Here is a 17,572-nt window from a genome sequence, read left to right as displayed (position 1 = left end):
AGAGATGACTTTTTCAAGAGTATTGTTGCATTGATGCATCAGTTTAGATTTTATGCTCCAAATATCGGGAGTGGGGGTTTGAACCCCCAACAGTTTTATCTCTGAGTTGAGAGTGCGATCTGCTGAGCCACAGCTGGCAGTCAGCATTTACATTTGAAAAGGTTAATGTAATTTGTTCTCGCCTTTCACCTGAATATTAGCCGGGATAAGTGTGACTGCAACTTGTCATTAACCAGAGAGCACACATTTAAATGAATCGGTAACACTGACAAAGCCAATGATCGAAGTGCCAGATGGCAAGCTGCTATGTTGCCTCTGTTTTTTGTTAGATATGAGCCAGGACCATAACCCTATTAGCACTGTGGTCACGTGGCTGCTATTTCACCTCAAGGAAAAGAAAATCCGCAGTTGTGCTGTCAGAGCTGGAGGCCAAGATGTGAAATGAAGATTTCATGAAAGCAGCTGGTGCTGCGGAAAGCAGGGCTGGGTATGCTGTCACTGTCAAGACCATATGGTTCTTGTTGCCAAGGTTTTAACGTTTCCTGCTTTTGTAGTGATTTCTGACTGACCTGCTGAAGAAAGTCTTTTGTAAAGATAAGATCTGGATTTTTTTTATCCACTATATATTATGTACATTATGAAAACAAAATTATTATTAAGCACTTAGGGTGATTTTTTTTTAATTGGAAGCCTGCAATTCCCTTTACCCACTTTCTGTAAACATGAAATATTGTGGCTTGCAGTCTATGCCTCCTGACTGTCTCATAGTCTGTGTTAATATCAGAATATGAAAGGTTTGTGTAGTAACTGCCATGCTTAACAACTACTCGGCAGGTGAAAGTAACAAAATTGTTTATTCAAATTAAACTTCGTACGAGGCAGGGCGATGAAAACCACCTTCCTCCACGGGGGTCAAACCGCCAATGCTCAACTGCTTTTAGCAGGGAGGCTAGAGAAGGTGCTGCGGAAGCTTGGACTTGCGCTGCACTGCTGCAGAGTGCGAGCTTGGACCCGCGCTTCACCATCTCAGAGCGTGAGCTTGGATGCCTGACTAGATTTTCTGTATCCTTACCAATGCCTGGTCACCAAATACGATGATTGGTAGTTGAGTAGACTGGGGCTGATAAATCACTGGCGCAGATGTAGGTCCAACATTTTTAGCTGCTGTAGCTGTTGTACTACTTAGCTTTAGGGGTTGAACTTTGCTTTGAAGGTATTTAAATGCCTGCTCCCTTACGATGGTAACAGAAGCACACTTCCGTGCTTTGTGGCTACCCGTTTAGCAAGGGTACTATTACAATAGGATCGGATTTACTCCTATTGACATTATTCAATTGATGCACCTTAGATTCCTCTTCTGAACCATGTCTTGGTCTTTTTTTTTGTTTAAGCCTGGTGCATTTTGTTTGGCTTGGTACGTAATTTGGATGTGACTTTTTCAGTTGCAGCCAGATAGATTAAATCCCAGAATTTATATTTTCCTGGGGTGATCTCCCCCATACCTATAATGTTCATCAAAATTTCTGGGTTGTTGACCCTTTTTTTCCCTCTTCTGCCGCCTGCCTTGCTCAGCGAATTTCTGCTCTTGTCTCTTCTGCACATTCAACTGTGCCCTTCTGACTTGTAATGGATTTGCGCCATAGCTGATGCACCTCACCTGTATGCATTCACTTAACTCGAGAGCACCTCTCTCCACACTCTCAGTTGCCTAAGCTATTTCCCTGGCTTTCTCCAAGGAAATCTTATCCTCTGCCAGCAGCCCTTTCTGTATGTTTATTATTTATGCCGCAAACTAATCTCTCTCGCAGCGTATACTTAGCGCTGGTCCAAATTCACATGCCTCTGCAATTTTCTTAGCCCTGCCATGTATGTTGCAATTATCTCCCTTGGGTCCCCTACAGCAGACTTAAACTTAAAACACTGCATGCTGATAGATGGTCTGGGGTTAATAATGATCCTTTAGCAATGTTGCAAGCTAATCAAAACTACCCAGAGCTACTGGGGATGTTAAATTTCTAATGAGATTATAAGTCTGTGGTCCACATACTGCCAGAAGAATGACTTTTCACACATTCTCTCTACTATTTATGTATTGCTAATGACATTATGGGAGTCTTTCAATATAATAAACGCAGTATTCAGCCTCTGGGTCAAAAGGATCAATTTTCCCAAAATGTGCATTATTTTTACTTACTGTTGCTGCAAAGATTTCTGTTTTAAAAACTTTGAAGGCGACTGTAGTCCTGATTTACCTCGTTGCCAGTATAATAATTGAATGGTCAACAACACATGGTGAAAGTAACAAAATTGTTTATTCAAATTATAACCACCTCATTCCTTGACACCCGAGGGGTCGACTGCCAACACTCTACTGCCCCTCTCCAACCACTGCTCTGCAAGCTTGGCCACTCTGCATGGTCTGCTGCCCTTTCACTGTTTGCTTATAGTGCTAAAGCACATTTTCCACGTGGATCCCCAGTGCAGTACCACTCCATGTGATTTGCCCTCCGCCCTTGGTGCTCACATTGATGACTCTGTCACTTTTATGCAAGAGCCTCGTTTTATTATTGAAATGAGCAGTTTTCCCAGGGCTTATTTCACCCCCGTCACTGTAACTTTGGCATAAACTCTGATTTTTGTGTGTAAGTGTGTGATTCCAATTAGGTTATTTCTAAAACAAAACAGAAAATGCTGGTGTAATGATTTTAATCAGGCAATTGAGGTGGACCTGTTTATATGAACTCCCTGATTGAGGGCCCTAAAAGTTAATTTGGTTATGTTTATTTGGCTGGCATCAAAAGATGTCCCTGATTAAGGGCCAAATTGATGGGCCAATCAAAGAATCTCATGCTTTGTATTTAACCGGGAGTGTCAGTTCCTTTGGGATTCCTAGTGTAGACTGCGAATTGAAAGCACTCTGTATGCTGTTGTCAGACTTGTAAATAAAGAGATTTTGGTGAAGGGACTTCTGCCTCCGAGAACTTATTACAGCTGGAAAATCTCAGCAGGTCTGACAGTATCTGTGGGAAGAGAATAGAGCCAGTGTTTCAAGTTTGGATGACCCTTTGTCAGAGCTGACTTGGAAACTGCATCTGCAGTATTTCGCTTTTATCTTAGGTTATTTCTATGCCCCTCCCAATTTTTCCAAAGCCCCCTCTAGACTTTGCGGGCTCTTCAACATCATCAGTAAAACCTCTACGTGCACCAGGGCTCTGGTTTTGCTTCTGTGAAGCACTTTAGGAAAGAGCAAAATAATGTGCCTCTATAAAGCACCCTTCCTGACCTCAGGATCGTCTAAGTATTTCACAGCCAAGTAAATCATACAATCATAGAATCCTACACTGCAGAAGGAGACCATTCGGCCCATCAAGCCTGCACTGACCACAATCCCACCCAGGCCCTATCCCCATAAACCCATGCATTTACCCTAGCTAGTCCCCCTGACACTAAGGGGCAATTTAGCATAGCCAATCCACCTAAACTGCACAACTTTGGAATGTGGGAGGAAACCGGAGCACCCGGAGGAAACCCATGCAGACATGGAGTGAACGTGCAAACTCCACACAGTCAATGACCCAAGCCGGAAATTGAACTCGGGTCCCTGGTGCTGTGAGGCAGCACTGTGCCATTGTGTTACGCCTAAAGTTTCACCATCTGCTGTGGTGGGATTTGAACCCAAGCCCCCAGATCTTACCCTAGGTCACTAAATTACTAATCTAGTGACAACATCCGAACGCCACTGTCAAGCCGGGAATTGAACCCGGGTCCCTGGCGCTGTGAGGCAGCAGTGCTAACCACTGTGCCACCGTGCCACCCCACTCGTATATCGTTGGGAAAAGTTGTAAAAGCGTTAGATAAATGTTAATTATTGCTGAGACTGACCTTTAAACTATGTCAACAAAATGCCAGCATTAACTCTGAATGTCTTAGAAAGTTCCGCGTGATTCAGAGTTGTTGTGAGAATGGTAAATGATTGGTGACAGTATTGTTGTGTTTTATCCAATTTATCAGCAGGTGAAAGTTAATATTTTGAGTAGATTCAATCATTAATGATTCTACCTGAAATGTTAACCCAGTGCTGATTGACTTATTGTGCATGTCTAAAATTCTTCGTTTACTTTTAGAATTCTCCCATTAGTGACATTTATCTGTGAATCTGTTTGCTGAAGCTGATTGTATTTCCTATAAAGTGGATGGTTTGGGCCAGGGTCACCACGATAACAAAGGATTTGTGCAATCCTGTATTTATTTTGGATTGCTACTTGTGTGCATGTTTTGCACATTATCAGTCTGCAAATATAGTGCTGTCACCCTGCTGGGACCTGACCTGCCACCCGAATCTGGCAATTGGCCATTCTCACCAGGAAAGACTTTGCTGAAAAGAAAAACTTGCATTTATATAGCGTATTTCACAACCATGAAGCATCTCAGAGCAACTGCAGACAATCAAGTACTCTTTAAAGTATAGTCACTGTTGTAATGTGGGAAAGTCAGCAGTTAACTAGTGCTTCGCAAACTCCTCAAAGTACAGTTAGGTAATGACCAGATTATCTACTCTTCTGATGTTGATTCAGGGATGAATGTTGGCCAGGACATGGACATAACTCACCTGCTCTTTCATAGTGCTGTGGAATATTTCACATTTACCTGAACTAACAAATTGAGCCTTAGTTTATCATCTCAGCCAAAAAACAGCACCTCTGACAATGCAGCATTCTCCCAGCACTGTGCTTGAGTGTCTTACACTTGATTCTTGTGTTCGAGCCCTGCAGTTGTCATAGAACACCAGTGATTCAGAGGCGAGTGTGCTACCAACTGAGCCACAGCTGGCACTAATGCTAAAGAAGTAGCAGTCTCAGTTGTTATGGAGTAAATCAGGAAGTAACTTCTGGCGACTGTACATGCGTTGTTTAACGTGGAAATCAGGAAGCTGCTGTTCAGTTTTCCTGCTCCTCCAGCCATTGTATTGGTATTTCGCCAAGAGACTTTGCATGAAGTTTTTTTTATCCTTCTATGGGAGGTGGGCATCACTGGCAAGGCCAGTCTTTGTTGCCCATCCTTGATTGTCCTTGAGAAGTTGCATTATTTGTGCGTTAGATATCAACAAAGCTAGCCAGAAAAATGAAGGACTTTGTGCATTGTGGATTTTTAATGGCATGTTAAGCAATAATTGTAGAGATTTACAGCAAAGAGGCCCATCATGTCTGTGCTGGCCATTCTAACCCCATTTTCCAGCAATTGATCCATAGCCTTGTTAGTTTTAGTTAGAGCTAACCAATTTCTCTGGCCCTGAAAATTAAACTTTTACAAGTGTGGAGTCTCGATGATTCATCTTTTAATTATTGTTAGAGATTTTCTTTTCAAAAAGCTTTTTACTTTTTTCCTCTGTCCCTTTCTCCTTCTGAATCCTACTTTTCTATTCCCTCTCTTTATTTTGCTTTCTGTACCTGATTTGATATTGAATTAAATATTTATGCTGACACATCCTGGTCAGATTTTACGGCGCTCATTAACGATTCCTCCATCTGATTAAGTAAGGAGATTAACGCTTTCTTTCCCTGTTGGTGCAAGTCCCAGATTCACTGTCGAGGGGACTGCTCGGAAATGGCTCTCTTGATTTTCGATCAAGTTCCAGTCCAAATTCTGTGATCTGCCTCACTACTGAGAACAAAATCCTAGCCATTGCCTTGTTATTTTGCTCAATAACTCTGGAGTGTTTAATATGCCAAATGTGTCAACACTGCCCCGTTATCATATGCTTCACTGTTGCCTTGAGGGAATTCCTCAAAGTGTGTGCCCTCTCATCCGAAGCATTGAAAAACCTTAGAAAAAGGAGAATGTAATGGCCGTAGGCACACATAGATTATTAAGAGAAGGCATCATTGTTTTAAATAACTCATCTGTATTCATATTTATCATTTGCCTCTATGGAAATGTCACAACTTATTCTTCTCACTAAAAAAATTAAAAAATATATTTTGTATATTGCCCAAAGGTCTATGTATTGAGTAAACCACTGGTCAGCAAAGCTTTGCACGTCCGCTGTTTTGATGAATTAAAAGCAAAATATTGAATTAGCTCAAAGTGAATTTTATTATTGTGAGACAGAATGGTTTGGAAGAATCAGAACAGTAACTCCATATTTTCTGATAGCTATTTGGTCAATGTTTAAATTTTGAAATGTGGCTCATAATGCTATAATAATGTTTAAAAATAAACAGTATTGGCACTCACAGGATTCCTGAGTTGAGATCATTGGTAGCGATCGTAACAAAAAAAAATGCTGTTTGTGAATTCATATTTTCACCCATTGCGAGCAATCCTGTTTCAAATTCCTTTGTTCAAAATACAATGAGAGCCTGCAGGTGGAGAGCTTTGGTATTCCAAACAAGCACACTAGGAAGTGTCAGAACTGTAGCCCACCGTGATGATCCCTCGGTAATGGGCTCCCTGTTGTGGCAATGTTGCCAAAGGAGAAGCCATTTGGAAGCAAGGTGGTTTGTAACAAATAGCTGAATAGGAGCATAGGCAGATGCTTGCTTTGTTTTGACTATTCTCGGTGGCCGTGCATGCACAGTAATCCGGAGCAGAGTAGAAAACAAAGAGGGGAATTTAAAAATTGAGGCATTGCTAAGCTTGGAGCCAGTGTAGGTCAGTGAGAACAGTGTGATGGGACTTGGTGTGAGTTAGGATAGGGCAGAAGAGTTTTGGATGATCAAAGGGAATGGGATAACTCTTTGAGGACAAAGGAAAATGAAGAAGAACCAATCAGTGGGACTACTTGAATTAAAACATGAAAGAAATGCTGAGGAAAATCCCAACAGTGCCTTGGGAAAAAAATTGAGTTAACGGCCAAAATTTTCCAGGACCCAATGTAAGTCCATTGACTCCCAGCAGGACAATCCTGGCTGGGTGGGAGCTGGAAAATCCTGCCCATGTTTCACGTTGGGTAACCTTTTTCAATTTGCAGCATCAGCAGTATTTTGCTTTTGGACTAAATTGAATTGTTCTTTGAAAGAGCTGGTGTAATCTCAAAGGACTGAATGGCCTCCTGTGTTGCTAAACTGTTCTGTATAATAGATTGTATGCATATATTGAGGGGCCCCTGCTGGCTGGTTTCCTTTCTGTCTTCAATTTAAAACTGTTGCCAGCCAGATCACAGCAGGGCAGCAGTGTATAATTCACCTGCTCAATTTGGATTTATACTAGACTAGGGTGGGGGTGTTAAAGTCAAAGGAATATTTACTAGTAAGGAGTATCATCGCACTTTTAAGAATGATCATTTTCACATTTGCTTAAAGTCTAAGACAGCTTATCTCTTCCTGAATAACATCACCCAGTTTGCCCTCATCTGCCGCTGAAACCCTCATTCTTGTCTCTTGTTACCTCTAGAGTGGTCTATCACATTCTAAAATGTAAAGTCATCCAAACCTCTGCTGCCCCTCTCCTAACTTGCATTACACTTTGCTGCCCCACATTGGCTTCCAGTAAAGCAACATCTTGATTTGAATAACCTCACCCTTGTTTTTGAATCACTCCATGGCTTCACCCCTTATCCCTTTCTCCCTCATTTCCTCCAGCCTTATATCCTGATGAGATTTTGTGCTTCCCAAATTCTGGCCTCTTAAGCATCTCCAATTTTAATCATTCATCTATTGGTGGCTGTGCCTTCAAATTGCCAGGGTTTGAATTGCTCCCTGCACACTACCACCTTTCTACCTTTTTCCTCCTTGTAGGGCACTCCTGTGAAACACCTTAAGTTTAGTTTTTTTATTTAATTTAAGCTTATTTATTAGTGTCACAGCTAGGCCTCCATCAACACTGCCTTTACTTTCTCAGAAGACTAAGAAAATTTGGCATGTCAGCTACAACTCTCACCAACTTTTGCAGATGCACCATAGAAAATATACTTTCTGGTTGCATCACAGCTTGGTATGGGCTCCTGCTCTGACCAAGATCACAAGAAACTACAAAAGGTCGTGAATGTAGCCCAATCCATCATGCAAGCCAGCCTCCCATCCACTGGCTCTGCCTACAGTTCCCGCTGCCTCGGCAAAGCAGCCCCGTGCACCCCGCACATTGTCTCTTCCACCTTCACCCGTCGAGGAGAAAGATACAAAAGTCTGAGTTCACATACCAATCGACTCAAGAACAGCTTCTTTCCTGCTGCCATCAGACTTTTGAATGGACCTACCTCACATTAAGTTGATCTTTCTCTATACCCTAGCTATAATTGTAACACTACATTCCGCACTCTCTCCTTTCCTTCTCTATGAATGGTATGCTTTGTCTGTACAGCGCACTGTATACTAATACATGTGACAATAATAAATCAAATCAATAACATTACTGTGAAAATCCTCAAGTTGCCACACTCTGGCGCCTGAGGGAGAATTTAGCATGGCCAGTGCACCTAACCAGCACGCCTTTCGGACTGTGGGAGGAATCTGGAGCACCCAGAGGAAACCCACACAGACATGGGGTGAACATGCAGACTCCACACAGACAGTGACCCAAGCCAGGAATCGAACCTGAGCCCCTGGTACCATGAAGCAGCATTGCTAACCACTGAACCACTCTAGGATGTTTTATTACATTAAAGGTGCTATATAAATATAAGTTGTTATTCTAGTTCTCTTTTTCCACACTCCACAGGTAAACATAATAATGGGAATAACCTGAGCTTATTCTGTTTTAAAAAATTACCTTCATTTGTTTGTATCCACTGTACGGTGTAAAACCTTCTTATTGAGATATCCGCACTAGTTTTGTGCATGATCCGTTGCAAATGTTTTAAGATATTAACAGCTATTCTTAAAATTTTCAGGTGTAGCTTCTTGTTTTACATGTACTTAATCTTGCTATTGGAAATGAGGTGCTTTGTAACTTGTAGCCTCAGAGAATTATGCTCAAATGACTTCCATTTGACTTTGTCCCACGTTTATTAATCATCGGTCGTTCGCCGCAGGCTGCTTTGACAAACTGTGGTCCGTTCTGGATGCGCACAGCCTCTCGACACCACGACACTATGACCCTGATATGCTGCTGTGAGCGAAGGCAAGAATGTCTTTATTGGCTATTTCGACAAACTGGGGTCACAGAACTGAGAGCTCTGTGTCACAACACAATTGCGAATTTTGATGTGCTCAGCGGGTGTGGGAACCGACACAGAACTGACTCTGAGCAGCAGTGTGCATACATCACCACTGAATTGTATTTTATTCATTCTTGGGATGCGAGGATTGCCTTTCAAGGCCAGCATTTATTGCCAATTCCTAATTGCCCTTGAGAAGGTGGTGATGAGCCTCTTTTGTGAACTGCTGCAGTCCAGATATACCCGCAGCGCGATTAGGGCGAGAGTTTGACCCAGGAATGGTGATTATAGTTCCAAATCAGGATGGTATTACTTTGCACAGCAACGTAAGAGTGCTCTCTGACTGAATCTGCTCTGAACAGTTGGCTCTCCAGAACTTCACAGCAGTTTGCAAGAGCCATAATCATCAGAGTTTCTGCTACTGTCGTAGTTCTGAGATTAGGACATTTATCTTCCAGATTGCCATCAGTAGCAGGAAAGCCACACATTTGTCATTGTTGGCATTTCATCAAGATGAAAGCACCTTATTTTACTATCTGCAAATGTTGATATCAGCTGTTTCCTCTTTTTATGGTTGACCCGTGGAGGGGGGGAATACTGGAATGGTTCAGAGGAGTTGTGTGCCAAAATTGGCCACCTCAGACAGTAAGATAAAGACAAAACACTGTGGATCTTGGCATCTGAAACATAAAACAGAAAATGCTGGAAAATCTCAGCAGGTCTGACAGCATCTGTAGAGTGAGAATCGAGTCAGAGCAGGGCTCTGGCGAAAGGTCATCCAGACTCGAAATGTTGGCTCTATTCTCTCGCCATGGATGCTGTCAGACCTGCTGAGATTTTCCAGCATTTTCTTCTTTGTCACTGGAGACAGTTACTGGTTAATAATCCAGAGGAGGGAGGACTGTAAAATGCCATATTTTAGCACTTGTCTACTTTGTAAGCATGTGACATGGAACTAGCTCCTCATCAGACTTGCACTGAAGTGTAAATTGAACTTTCCAGAGAGGCTGTCTGCACTTGATTGGAATTGAGAACCAAGTGTGGCACCGTGAAGAGAATCTGCTGACATCCTGTCTCGGTGGCAGTAATGTGGATGCAGTTATATGATTTAACAGTGCTGTGAAATTACAGTTTACATTTTTTGAAACTCACAGTATAGCTCATTAGAGGTAAATAGCAGATTGTTTCAAGAATATTGCATGTTCCGTTGCACAATTTTGCTAACTTAACAGAAATGGCTACTTTCATGCCAGACTTCAAGACCAAACTAAAATTAACAAGAGTTTTTTTTATTGTTGTTGGTGTTAATAGAGTGCTTCTTCAAGAGAGACAGACTGTATTAAACTCTCAAATGTACACATTCCAGTCTTTATACTCTGCCAGGAAACATCTTAAAATCGCACAATGAAAGAAATTCTTAGGACAGTTTGTAATTCAGTTCTGAAATTTTCTGTATCACTGGACCTGCCTTCCACGGGGAGAATCTTGCACTTTATAAACACTTGAGAAAGAAAATTGCATTTGATATAAATTCTAGATTTGTAATACTGTGTCACTTACATTTTCTCAGTTTTTAGTTCAGCAAAGGCTTCATGTGGAAGTCCAGATCTGTGCAGTATTTGGGTGAAGGGAGATACTTAAGAGAGAAAGGTAGAGTGCAGTTCAGATTCTAGTCAAGGATAACCACCAGGATGTTGATGCCATTGAATGTGAAGGTGCAATATTTAGATTCTTGTTTTAGATGATCATTGCCCCAGCGCTTGTGTGGTGCAAATATTACTTGCCCTTTGTCAGCCCAACGCTGGATATTGTCCAGGTCTTGCTGCACTTGGATGTGGACTGCTTCACTATCTGAGGATTCACGAATGACGCTTAACATTGCGCAATCATTCGTGAACTTTCCCACTTCTGACCTTACAATGGAAGGAAGGCCACTGATGAAGCAGCTGAAGTTGGTTAGGCCTATGACACTGTCCTGAGAAACTCCTGCAATGGTGTCTTGGAACTGAGATGATTGACTCCAACAACCACAACCGTCTTCCTTTGTGCCAGGCATGATTCTAATCAGTGGAGTGTTTTGCATCTGATTTCCATTGACTCCAATTTTGCTCTGGCTCCTTGATGCCACACTTGGTCAAATGCTTGCCTTGATGTCCAGGGCTGTCACTCTTGCCTCATCTCTGAAGTTCAGTATTTTTTGGTCCATGTTTGAATGAAGGCTGTAATGAGATCATAAGCTGAGTGACCCTGGCAGAACCCAAACTGAGCATCAGTGTGCAGGTTGTTGCTGATTAAGTGCTTCTTGATAGCGCTGTTGATGACTCCTTCCATTACTTTACTGATGATCGTGAGTAGTCTGATGGGGTAGCAATTGGTCAGGTTGGATCTGTTCTGTCTTTTGTCAGGACCTACCTGAGCGATTTTCTACTTTGCAGGATAGATGCCAGTGTTGTAGCTGTACTGGAGCACGCTTGGCTCAAGCTTCAACAAGTTCTGAAGCGCAAGTACTATTGCTGAAATATTGTCAGGGCTCCAAAGCCTTTGTAGTATTTAGTGCTTTCAACTGTTTCTTGATAAACAGGACAGTCCTTCAGACTTGCCCTCTGGTCCTTACCTGCCTCCATTCCCCCCCACCACAAATCCTGTCTCACCCCAGCCTGCTGGCTGTGTCTCCCATTCTAATTAGTCACTAGCAAGGAACTTAATTTGGAGGCGAGAGCGTGATTCTGACAAATTGGCCTTTTAATGAGCATTCATGACATGCTAATGAATGCATTCGGGGCTCCTGACGTTGCTCCACAGGAAACTCCATCCATCTTTAACCCACTGTGGCTGTCTGGAGAACCAAATTCCAATCCGTCTGGCGTCGGGAAACATATTTTTTCCCTCGCACCAAATTAAAATTATTGTCTCTGCCCTCCAAGTGCCACTGCAGAAGATTCAAATGAAGTCTCACCAAGGTTCTACATAACTGTAGTGATGCTGAGTTACTTATTTATCTGAACGTTTTGTGAATACTTTTTAGACCAGCAAGCTAGTTTTTAATGACTTCTGTGCTAGAACAAAGTAAATTGTGGTGTTCAGCCACCCCCACTCTAGCTTTCCTGTTTAGTTTGTATTCCCATCTACGACTCTTAGCTTGACAGTGTGCCCCTGCAGGTTTGTCCCATTGAGCTATGCCTACTATCATTCCACCCACTCATTTAATCCATCCATACTCTGCCCGGTTGTTCATTAAAACTCCTAATTTGGCATCATCCTGCACACTTGTACGTGCTTTTCTCTATTCCTTAATCCATGCCAAGTGTAAACAGAGTTAAAGTGGAAAGCAACTTTTGTCCAATCTGAGGGAATAGAAGGACAGTGCCACCCAGGCCCCATCTCCAAAACCCCATGCATTTACCCGAGCTAGTCCCCCTGATACTAAGGGAGAATTTAACATGGCCAATCCACCTAACCGGCACATCTTTGGACTGTGGGAGGAAACCGGATCACCCAGAGTAAACCCACGTGTACATGGTGAGAATATGCAAGTGATCCAAGCTGGGAATCGAACCCGGGTCCCTGGTGTTGTCAGACAGCAGTGCTAATCACTGTTCCACCGTGCCACCCATGTTACTGGACCAGTAATCGAAAGCACTAATGTCCTGTGGGGAAGGAAAGTTGCCATCTTTACTTGCTGTGCCCTGTTTGTGATTCCAGACCCACAGCATTGTGGTTGAATCCTAACTGCCCTCAGAACTTTTCCGATGCACCATAGAAAGCATTCTTTCATGTTGTATCACAGCTTGGTATGGTCCTGCTCTGCCCAAGACCGCAAGGAAGTACAAAAAGTCATGAAAGTAGCTCAATCAATCACATAAACCAGCCTCCCCCATCTATTGACTCTGATTACACTTCTCACTGTCTCGGCAAAGCAGACAGCATAATAAAGGACCCCACACATCCTGCACATTTTCTCTTCCACCTTCTTCCTTCGGGAAAAAGAAACAAAGTCTGAGGTTGAGTACCACCCGACTCAAGAACACTTACTTCCCTGCTGCTGTCAGACTTTTGAATGGACTTACCTTACATCAAGCTGATCTTTCTCTACATCCTAGCTATGACTGTAATACTACATTCTGTATTCTCTCTTTCCTTCTCTATGAATGGTATGCTTTGTATAGCACCCAAGGAACAATACTTTTCACTGTATACTAATACATGTGACAATAATAAAGCAAAGCAGAAACTGAGCTGGGATACCACTCCGTTGAGGGCAATTAGGGGTGGGCAATAAATGCTGACTTTGCTGATGACGCCGACATCCCATGATTGATATTTCAAAAAACCTTTTATTCCTACCTCCCCCTCTGTCCCTGTCCGTGCCTCCAATTTCATGCATCACGTTTTTTTTATCTGGCAATCTCTTGTGTGGAACCTTATTAACTGTCACCTGAAAATGCATGTATCTGACACCCATTGATCTTCCTCCACGCACATCTGTCAAAGAGCTCTACTGTGTTATTTAGACATGACCTACTTTTCACATGTCTTGCTGATTCTTCTGAAACGGCTCATATTTTCCAAGTGCCCTCGGTGACAGGTTTTCACAATTTTTGAACTACTGGTATTAAATACAGAGCCTGTAGGTTTTACTATCTCATTTTTTCCGAATAAAGGTATAATTTTTGCTATCATCCAATCTGCAGCTATAATTATCCTTGAATCCAGCAAGTCTGGGAAGATTATACCTAATCCATTCCCAATTTTTCAGGCTGCTTGTTTTAATTCCCTGAGATGGAAATCACCTAGGTCTATGGATATGTTCCAGCTTCAATCCCATGATTTTGTTTAATGTTTTTGTGTTGATACAGTTAGTTATGCTGGGTTGGGCCAGGACTTGTGTGTGTATGAGCTATCTGAAGACAGAACTAGATGTGGCAGGAGTTTGTTCTTTTCCTAGAGAATATTCTGGGTAGAATTTTACAGCCCTTCCTGCTGGTGGGATTTTCTGATCCCGCCAAAGTCAATGGACTTTTGAATGACTTGCTGCATTTTCCAGGCCCTTCCATAACATGGCTGTAAAATTCTGCCCAATTTCAGTCGGTGCAGTGAGTGCTGAATCACAGCATACCTTCAAAATAATTTTTTTTATTACTCATTTGTGGGACATGGGCATCATTGGCTGGCCAATGTTTATTGCCCATTCCTAGTTGCCCTTGAACTGCGTGGCTTGCTGGGCCATTTCAGAGGGCAGTTAAGAACCACATGTAGGTCAGACCAGGTAAGGGCTGCAGATTTCCTTTCCTGAAGGGCACTAGTGAGCTAGATGAGTTTTTCCGACAATCGTTTCATGGTCATCAGTAGATAGATTCTTAATTCCAGATATGTTTTTCTTATTGAATTCAAATTTCATCATCTGCCGAGGTGAGATTTGAACCCAGGTCTCCAGAACATTAGCTAAGTTTCTGGATTAATGGTCCAACAATAATACCACTAGGTCATTGTTTTCCCTGGAGAATGTCACTCTGTTGCCAAGACCTCCATTACTGGTACATTGCTAATAACTAAAGCAAATATTGCTTTGTCCCTTGTTGGATTGGATCCTTTGTGCTTTAGGAAATTGTATTGAATGGATTTAATGATTTGTTCCCTTCCCTTCGTACGATTCATAAGAGGCCAATGGTGACACAAGCTGAGACCTGAGCGTGAAGGTACTGCAGCTTAAGGTTCAGTGTCAGGCACTGGAAGAGCAACACCTGAGAATGCTGTACATAGAGGCTGCTTGGTATGTGGTAGCCTCACTCATTGAATGTGCAGCTGAGCACACATCAGAATTAGAGATCCAAGGGATTATGAGTAATGAGGAATTGAAGCAAATCCACTTTGGTGGGGGGGACAGATGTGCGGAGTATTTCTGAAATAGAGATTAGAAAGTGTACACGTGCAATGATACCTGGGTGTCCTTGCCAGTAAGTCACTAAAAGCTAACATGCATCTGTAGCAAGCAACTAGGAAAGCCAATGGTATATTAGTTTTTATCACTGGAAGATTTGAGTACAGAAGTGACAAAGTCTTGCTTCAGTTGGATGGTTTAACTGCACATAGAATACGGTGTGCAGTTTTGGTCATTGGTTGCATCAAAACATTTTCTCCTCAGCAGCAGGGTGAGGCAGGGTCGATCAAAATGTTTTACCTCCAGTAGATCTTTTCCCCATGGGAAGGTTCCATCAAGGTGTTTTTCTGATGGTGAGATGGGGAGTTTGCTATTTGTCCTGCTGTGAACGAGGGCAGTGACAAGATGAAACATTTCCTCCGTAGCCAGAAGGTGGTTTGCATGGGTTTATTTTCTCTGTGACTAGGTATTTTTGAAGTTTTAAAGTTTATTTATTAGCGTCACAAGTAGGCTTACATTAACAGTGCAATGAAGTTGCTGTGAAAATCCCGTAGTCCACCACACTTTGGCACCTGTTCGGGTACGCTGAGGGAGCATTTGGCATGGCCCAGTGCACCTAACCAGCACATCTTTCGGACTGCTGGAGGAAACCTCATGCAGACACGGGGAGAATATGCAGACTGTACACAGACAGTGACCCAGGGCTGGAACCGAACCCAGATCTCTGGGGCTGTGAGGCAGCAGTGCTATAGTGTGTTTTTTCTCTTCATTGGACAATTTATCTGCAGGAGAAGGGACAATTTGCTTTTTTCTTGAAAGGGGTTCTTGGACCCAACTTGTTTTCATAGTGGTTGTAGACAAGGGAGTGTTCTGGAGATTCAATTATTATTCACCTGGGAAGGGCATTTGTCCTCGTGAACCTTTTCATCCTCAGTGTGAAGGTGGGGGACGTGGGATGAGGTGTTGCTGTTCATGATATGCTGCTATCCATTTTCTAAATGTGTTCTCTGTAGTTCACTTGGAAACATTCTTACCTATGGGTCAGAAGATTGTGGGTTCACATCCCATGCCAGAGACTTGAGCACACAAAATCTAGTGCAGTCCTGGAGAATGCTGCACTGTTGGATGTGTTGTCTTTAAATCCAGGTGGGAATGGAAGATGCAGTAGCACTATTTTGAGGAGCAGAGGAGTTGTTCTTGCTGTCCTGGCTAATATCCCTCAATCAGCATATTACCTGATCATTGCTCTTTGTGGAAGGTTGCAATGTGCAAGTTGGCTGTAAAGAGCTTGGGATGTTCTGAGGTCATGAAAGATGCTCTCTGAGTGAAAAGCTTTTTTTTCACTTTCACTGCACCATGGCCTGCTGTAACTCCATGTAGGTTTACAGTTTGATGCTGCTGGTTTTTTTTTGTTTTCTTTTAACTCATTAGTGTTCCATCACTGACTCAGGAAACACAATATCTCTGTATAGTAGTGTGTTCATCTAGTCATCCAAGTGACAATCTTCCATTTGGGCTCCCAGTTGATGAACGGAGATCTTCAAATATCATCAGCACGTTTCTATATTCCACAAATCTTGTGAATCATTATTACATTCTTGCTCTTTATTAACCCCATATTTAATTGGAACTTTCCCATCAATCTTCTCAGAAGCTCCACTGGTATGTCATGTAACATTACATTGATGGCACTACCTACTGTTGTTGTGCGTCCATAATAGTACCACCATGTCCATTTTTAATATCAAAGGATTTGGAGTAGTCCATTAAGCCAGATTTTTGAAATCTCAGTGATTTTATCTATTAGTGCCATTTTGGAGCATTGAGCTGATCTGGTTCAATCGGTTAACCAGATTAAGTAGGTAATTTTGCATGTTTCGCTTGTGAGTTTCACCCTTGTCAAAGATGTGCTTTTCTTTAAATAACACAGAAACGTAGTTTAAAGTCTAGTTTGCACCTTTTTCATGGCATTAGGATTTAAATCAGTGGCTAGTTTGTGCCAGTGCAAAGTTGAAGTTAAACTAGTGTTAATTTTCTTTCAATAGACCTCTTCCCCTTTCCAAAGGGCAGGAAATGCTTCGCAAAGCCCGCTTATATATTCAGCAGCAACAGTACGATGAAGCGGTAAGTATCACATTAAAAGTATAATCATTCATGTTAGGAAATTGTTTCAGTATTAGGACCATTTTAAATAAGAAGTACACTTGATTTATTGTTTTAATATAAAATAAAATGCATTGTTACTCTCTTTTTGGAGGCCCAAAAAGCTTCTGTCCAGATCTAAATTACAATGTAGAATCTATCAGTGTAGTTCACCAAACCTTTGGGTGCCTCTACTTCAGAGAATACTAAGTATTTCATCATTGAGAAAAGTAATATTTATATTCTGGTGAACAGCTTGCCATCTCTCCATTTCATCCAAACATTCTTTTTATCGCTCAGAGCACACTACTCTGGAAACTGGCTGCCCAAGGGACTACGTGAAATGGTTTAAGAAAGCAAATACAAACTTTTGTATTTATTTCACAAGTATACTGCATTCAGTTGTGTTTGCTTTGAACCATGGTTTCAACTCCCTTGATGAAACCATTCGTTTCAGT

General features: G+C 42.1%; 1 protein-coding gene across 5 annotated transcripts in view; it reads left to right on the top strand.

Moving 5' to 3' along the window:
* Positions 1-17,572, top strand: part of pign (phosphatidylinositol glycan anchor biosynthesis, class N) — a 123,108-nt gene that overhangs the window by 54,192 nt on the left and 51,344 nt on the right. For all 5 annotated transcript variants that reach the window (XM_080201576.1, XM_080201585.1, XM_080201567.1 and 2 more), the window contains exon 13: positions 17,018-17,096. In XM_080201576.1, the coding sequence (XP_080057702.1) occupies positions 17,018-17,096 (79 nt within the window). The remainder of the gene's footprint in view (positions 1-17,017; positions 17,097-17,572) is intronic.

This window comes from Carcharhinus amblyrhynchos, chromosome 2 (genome assembly GCF_965287045.1).
Source record: "Carcharhinus amblyrhynchos chromosome 2, sCarAmb.v2.hapA, whole genome shotgun sequence".
In the NCBI taxonomy this organism is placed as follows: domain Eukaryota; kingdom Metazoa; phylum Chordata; class Chondrichthyes; order Carcharhiniformes; family Carcharhinidae; genus Carcharhinus; species Carcharhinus amblyrhynchos.
Note: the sequence above shows the minus strand (reverse complement) of the source record. Positions and strands in the feature narration are given on the sequence as shown.